This window comes from Ochotona princeps, chromosome 17, assembly GCF_030435755.1.
Source record: "Ochotona princeps isolate mOchPri1 chromosome 17, mOchPri1.hap1, whole genome shotgun sequence".
NCBI classification, from domain to species: domain Eukaryota; kingdom Metazoa; phylum Chordata; class Mammalia; order Lagomorpha; family Ochotonidae; genus Ochotona; species Ochotona princeps.
Window position 1 is genome coordinate 4,283,532 of NC_080848.1, and position 5,869 is coordinate 4,289,400.

At 52.4% G+C, this 5,869-nt stretch overlaps 1 protein-coding gene across 1 annotated transcript; it reads left to right on the plus strand.

The window, feature by feature from the left end:
* Positions 1 to 2,944: 2,944 nt before the first annotated feature.
* LOC131482344 (uncharacterized) lies at positions 2,945 to 5,267 on the plus strand. Its single transcript, XM_058675744.1, has 3 exons — positions 2,945 to 3,129; positions 4,393 to 4,505; positions 4,765 to 5,267. The coding sequence occupies exons 1-3, from the start codon at positions 2,969 to 2,971 to the stop codon at positions 5,265 to 5,267; spliced, it is 777 nt and encodes a 258-aa protein (XP_058531727.1). The 5' UTR covers positions 2,945 to 2,968.
* The last annotated feature ends 602 nt before the right edge of the window (positions 5,268 to 5,869 follow it).

Below are 5,869 nucleotides of genomic sequence, written 5' to 3' on the forward strand. Positions count from 1 at the left end.
AATGCCACAGCCTGAATCAGAACCTCATTCATGGTTACGACTGTGTAATATTCCACTGCCAACAGACCACCTGCTGATTATCTGGCCATCTGTTGAGCTGCTGCCGATTTTGGAAATTGTCAACAATTTCACCACCCATTGCACACAATTTGCAGGAGTGCAAGTTTTCCATTCTTTTGGTGTGTGCCTAGGAGTAAAATGGCTAGGTGCTGGGGTTTGGATACATTCTGGTTGTAAACTGCCACTCCCTCATCCTGCACCATCCTGCCTTACAGGGTGTTGGAAACTCGGCCCCCAGGTGGCAGTGCTGAGGTGGTGGAGCCTTTAAGCACAGGGCACTCAGGGGGGTGGTGAGGTCACAGGCAGCACTGTTGGGCTGGGTTGATGCCATTCTGAGCCTACTCAGATGGCTCCTGTGAGGGCAGATGTTAGCCAGAGAGCAGCCCGCTCCTTCATCGCTCTGGCCACCTGCTCTGCCAGATACCCTGCCCACTCACACACCTCCGCGCCCACACCAGCAGGACACCTCTGCCAGCAGGGCTGCCATCAGAAGGCCTCCCCAGAGCCGGGCACATGCTGCACCCTGACCTTCAATAGCAGAGCTGTGAACTGACAAACTCTCCTCTATGGAGCACCAAGGCTCATGCACACTGTTAGAGCAACGGACAGGGTCTAAGACTCTGAGTGACGCACTCACTGTGTATTTGCGTTTCTGGGTAATTGGGCGACTATTTTCTGAGAAGTGACGTTGAATACAGCTCTGGCTGTGTCACTCAAGTGCTGTTGGGTAATGCTGCCTTTGTGTTAAAGTGTGTTGCATCTTGATGCATTTTTAATCTGGTCTGTAAGCAGATCAGTTTTTGTGAGAACTTTATTGTCGATCAAACTTGTGTTTCCTTCCTCAGTTTTTGTAAAGATTTATTTATTTGAAAGAGTGACAGAGAGAGAGATGGAGAGATAGAGCGAGATCTTCCCCCCACCAGCTCACTTCCCAAAGGGTCAGGCTGAAGCCAGGAGCCTGGTGGCAGTGTCCAAGGACCAAGGACCAAGGACCATCATTTGCTGCCTTCGTAGGTCATCAGTAGGGAGCCCGATCAGAAACAGAGCAGCCAGGATTCAAACCTGCATTGCAAGTGCTGGCTTAGCCTACTATACCACAACAACAGATTCTGAAATTTGTTTTCCATATATTATTTTATTATTGTTAATGAGTTGTTGATTTGAAGCAGAGCTACACAGACAGAAGCAGCGACATAGAGAAATCTTCCAACTGCTGGGTATCTTTCCAAATGACCTCAACAGCCAGAGCTGGGCTGACCCAAAGTGAGAATTCAGGAGTCAAGAACTTCCTTCAGGCATCCCATGTGGGTGCAGGGGCCCAAGCTCTTGGGCCATCCTCTGCTGCTTTCCCCAGGTCTATATTAGCAGGTAACATTGAAGGTGGAGCAGCCAGGACTTGAGACAGCAGCTATGTGGAACGCTGGTACTGTAGGCAACAGCTTAAGGCGCTATGGCACAGCACCACCCCAACCTCATTCCCATCTATATTTAAGCCTGGTCACATCCCTTTTTATGGATTCTTTTTTCTTTAACAACCTCCCTTCATGGTATCTTTCCTTCATGGAGCCAAGAGTTGTATTCCCAAACTCAAACACTCATCTTTCTTCTCAGGGATGTAGTTTGCTTTGTTGATTCCCTGCAGACCTCATGGAAATCAGACCTGGGTTGTGGCCCAGTGACTGCCCCAGGCAGGCCCTCAGCTGGTAACACAGCTTTGTTAGGGAGGGGAAGCTCGGACCTCTGGATTGGGAGGGCCCTGAAGCAGCCTCAAGGTTTCATCCAAACAGGGTTCATGATGACGACGACGACAACGATGATGATGATAGCCACATACAGCATGTAAAGACACAGAGGTAAACGCTTTCATTAACACACTCGCAGGAAGGGAGGGACAGTCTAACCTGCCCCAATTCACAGAACTCGAAAGGGTTCCAGGACTGATTCAAACCCAAGGCTACCAGTACAACTCAATCTTTCAACGTGAACTTGAGAGTTTCTTGGCAAATGGAAGCCTGCATCTCCCCTCTCAGTGTGGTGGGCTCTGTGGACAGCTTGGGTGCAGTTGTGTTTTTGGGGAGTCTCCTGGTGGCTGGGACATTGGGCACTGCAGAAGGGCTGGCCTTGGACAAGTGCACTCCTGCCATCCTTTACTGTCCTTCTCCACAGGCATTAGGGACCCAGTCACTGTGTGTGGGTGGAAGGTGACAAGCACATGAATCTGTGTTTTGCAGGCAGCTCTGATGCCAGGGAAGCCATCATGGGTCCAGGAACAGTGAGAGGCCCAGAGCGGGGCAACCTGTCTGTGCGGTGTCGTTATGACGGAGGATGGGAGACATACAACAAGTACTGGTGTCGGGGAGCTGAGTGGAGTTCCTGCAAGATCCTCATCAGCACCACCGGGTCAGAGCAGGAGGTGCGGTGGGGCCGTTTGTCCATCAGGGATCATCACAGAAGTTGCACGTTCACCGTGACTGTGGAGCAGCTCAGTGAAGACGATGCTGACACTTACTGGTGTGGGATGGAGAAAGTTGGGGCTGACCCTGCGGTGCCAGTTGAAGTGATTGTTGAACCAGGTAAGGGGCAGGTATGTCACGGGCCTGCTCGTCCCTGGTCCTCAAAGCCTTGCTTGAGTGGTCAACTGGAGTGGGGCTCTGTCCTGGGGCTTTCTAAACTGCCTTGTGCTAAAGCCCTTCCCATTCCTCCTGTCCCTTCAGGGTCTGCTCCTCCTCCTGCTTCTTTGGCCCTAGGGCCTCCTGCAGGCTGGGGACATGGGTGGGGCCAGGCTAAACTGCTCTCCTCAGCTGCCCTCCACTGCGGGCAGCACACAGTTCCCCAGTTCAGAGCTTGGTGCAGGGCTGGGGGTTGTGGGTGGCGTTGCAATGCCAAGAGCAGTAGGTGACCATGTCCAATGTACCAAGTACCCACTACTGTGTTGAACACATCACCCATCACCATCAACTCCACCATGAACACATCTGCAGTGCCAAACACAGTGCCGACGGCTGTGCCAACCACCTTGAGAGAGACCTACAGCTCCTCGACTATGTCCAGCCATTCCGGGATTGGCAAGTAAGCCTTGTGGGGACTCCTCCAGTGAGGGTGCCCTCTGCAGTGTTTGGCCCAGCCAGCATTTCTCCCAGACTCCAACTCCTTATAGAGGGCGGGGCTGCCTAGGGTTTCCCGCTGCCTCGCGCCTTCATGCTAGAGCTTGGTGAAATGGTGGGTTTGCTGATAGGTTTGTTCATCCATCCCACTATGTTCAGCTCTTTATTTACTTATTTTTATTAAAAATTTTTTTTGCAAAGATATATTTCTTTTTACTGGAAACACAAAGTTATAGAGAGAAGAGAGACAGAGATTCTACCCACTGATTCACACCCCAAGTGGCCACAATGACAAGAATAGTCAATCTGAAGCCAGGAGCCAGGAGCTTTTTCTGGCGCTCCCAATGTTGGTACAAGGTCCCAAGGCTTTGGCCATCCTCTGCTGCTTTCCATGTGCATAAGCTGGGAGCTGGGTTGAGAGTGTAGCAGCTAGGACTCCATCTGGTGCCCATATGGGACGTTGACACTGCACATGACAGCTTTATCTGATAAGCCACGGTGGCATCTCACTGAGTTAGCTTCTGCACAGTGGGCATGTCCTGCACTTTGGGGACATGGATGTGGAGCATCCCCTGGAGCTTGGAGCCTAGTGTGGGGGTCTGATGATGGGCAGCGAGTGAGATCTCATGACTAGAGTGGGTGCTCCTGGAGGTGCTGCTGTGGGTCCCCCTGTGTGGTCATGTGGCCTCCAGTGTGTCTGTGTGGCTCTCTGATTGCTGTCTTCTCTTAATGTCACCTTGCACAGAACCTCCCCCTTTTTTGTAAAATAGGTCATGTTCATAAGCTCTGCATGGACGTAAATTGCGTGTGATGGAGAGAGCAAGGGGCTTCACATGTGGCCACCATCTCTGTTGGGCTCAGGGCAACATTTCCTCTTTCTTAGAAACCTCTGAGAACACCTTGGAATGAGGGCTCCGAGACTGCAAACTAGAGGGTCTGGGTTGTTGGGTGTATGGCACCGCCTGCCCATGGGCTGCCTGTGGGAGATGGCATTCAGAAGTGTTGGTTGGATTTGGGGTACACATGTGGCCTCTGTGTGTTCTTGCTAGTGGCTGCGCTTGGGAGCACATGTGGCCTCCATCTTGGCTTCATGCCAGTTAGTGCACTTGAGGTGCACTGGGCTTCTGTCTGTGTTTTCATGCCATTGGGAGTATTTGGGGCTCATGGGTCCTGGTTCCTAGGCCCACGCCTAACTTCAGCATCTGCACCGCCGCACCCCACTTGGTAGGAGAATAAAGGCCACGTTCCTATGCTGTGGAGAAGGTCCCTTTGCTACTTCCTTCTCTCCTGACCTGGCCCACACAAAGAGCAGAACCCAGAGACCTTCTTTGAAACCCGCAGGTGAGAGGGACCATGGGCATGTGGGGAAGGCAAATTGCTCAGAGTGATGTTTCAGTTGCTGTTGAGAGCTGTAATAACGCCTGACAAGACATCCTTCTGTGGCCGGAACACAGGGCCCTGGAGAAGGGCTGGTCTTGGGCAGGTGCATTCCTGCACTCCTGTACTGTCCTTCTCCATGGGGCACTAAGGTGTGGGAGCCACGCCCACCACCACCTTGCAGGCATGGAAGGTGACAAGCATATGGATCTGTGTTTTGCAGGCAGCTCTGATGCCAGGGAAGCTATCACGGGTCCAGGAACAGTGAGAGGCCCAGAGCGGGGCAACCTGTCTGTGCGGTGTCGTTATGACGGAGGATGGGAGACATTCAACAAGTACTGGTGTCGGGGAGCTGAGTGGAGTTCCTGCAAGACCCTCATCAGAACCACCGGGTCAGAGCAGGAGGTGCGGTGGGGCCGTGTGTCCATCAGGGATCATCACAGAAGTTGCACGTTCACCGTAACCATGGAGCAACTCCGTGGAGATGACGCTGACACTTACTGGTGTGGGATGGAGAAAGTTGGGGCTGACCCTGCGGTGCCAGTTAAAGTGATTGTTTACTCAGGTAAGAACAATTCTCAGGTGCCACGGGACCACCAAGCTGATTGTGGAGATTTCAGACACCATCTTCTCTTCCTTTATCCCAAGTCTGTGGTCACAGGCATGAATGTGCGCATGCGTGCCAAGACCCATGGACCGACGGTAGCTGTGCGTCTGGATCAGTAGAGCACCAGGGATACGTTTCCTCTCACCCTCATGCCAGGAAATACAAGATCAGAAATAAGATGCTGAGTGCATGCGTGGGACTTGGAAGGCAAATGGTTGATCCACAGGAGGGCAGAAAGCTTGCCCTTGGGTCAAAACTCTGAGAGAGGGTTCAGAGGGATCCTGGTAGCCTCTTGGATTGGGGAGAGATGAGCTGGAATCTGGGGTTATGGAGATGGTCACAGTACATGGTATCAGAATGAGTTGCAAAGATGAGCACTCCACAGACTCCAGAGGGGTCCCCTAGCCGTGTGCAAGAGTATCCCAGGCAGTTCATGCACCTGAGAGAACCCCTGGGGCTGTGCAAGTGCCACCCGACCCCATTATTGGGAGCAGGGCCCACTTCTCCCCAGGACCAGCATTACACCTGTTCCCATGAGCCAAACTGGTGAGACTTGTGCTCCCTGGGGCACAGCACGGAGTAGACACACACACAGTGCTGCAACTTGCGAAAAGCAAGCCTGGAGGGCTCACACTCTTTACAAGCAATTTATAAAACTCTGTGTGTGTGTGTGTGTGTGTGTGTGTGTGTGTGAGAGAGAGAGAGAGAGAGAGAGAGAGAG

Excerpts from the sequence above, each read along its gene's own strand:
- LOC131482344 (XM_058675744.1), top strand. The coding sequence starts at position 2,969 with ATGTACCAAGTACCCACTACTGTGTTGAACACATCACCCATCACCATC. Across the intron at positions 3,130-4,392 it reads AGCCATTCCGGGATTGGCAA|GAGAATAAAGGCCACGTTCC; the intron begins GTAAGCCTTGTG and ends CCCACTTGGTAG. Across the intron at positions 4,506-4,764 it reads ACCTTCTTTGAAACCCGCAG|GCAGCTCTGATGCCAGGGAA; the intron begins GTGAGAGGGACC and ends TGTGTTTTGCAG.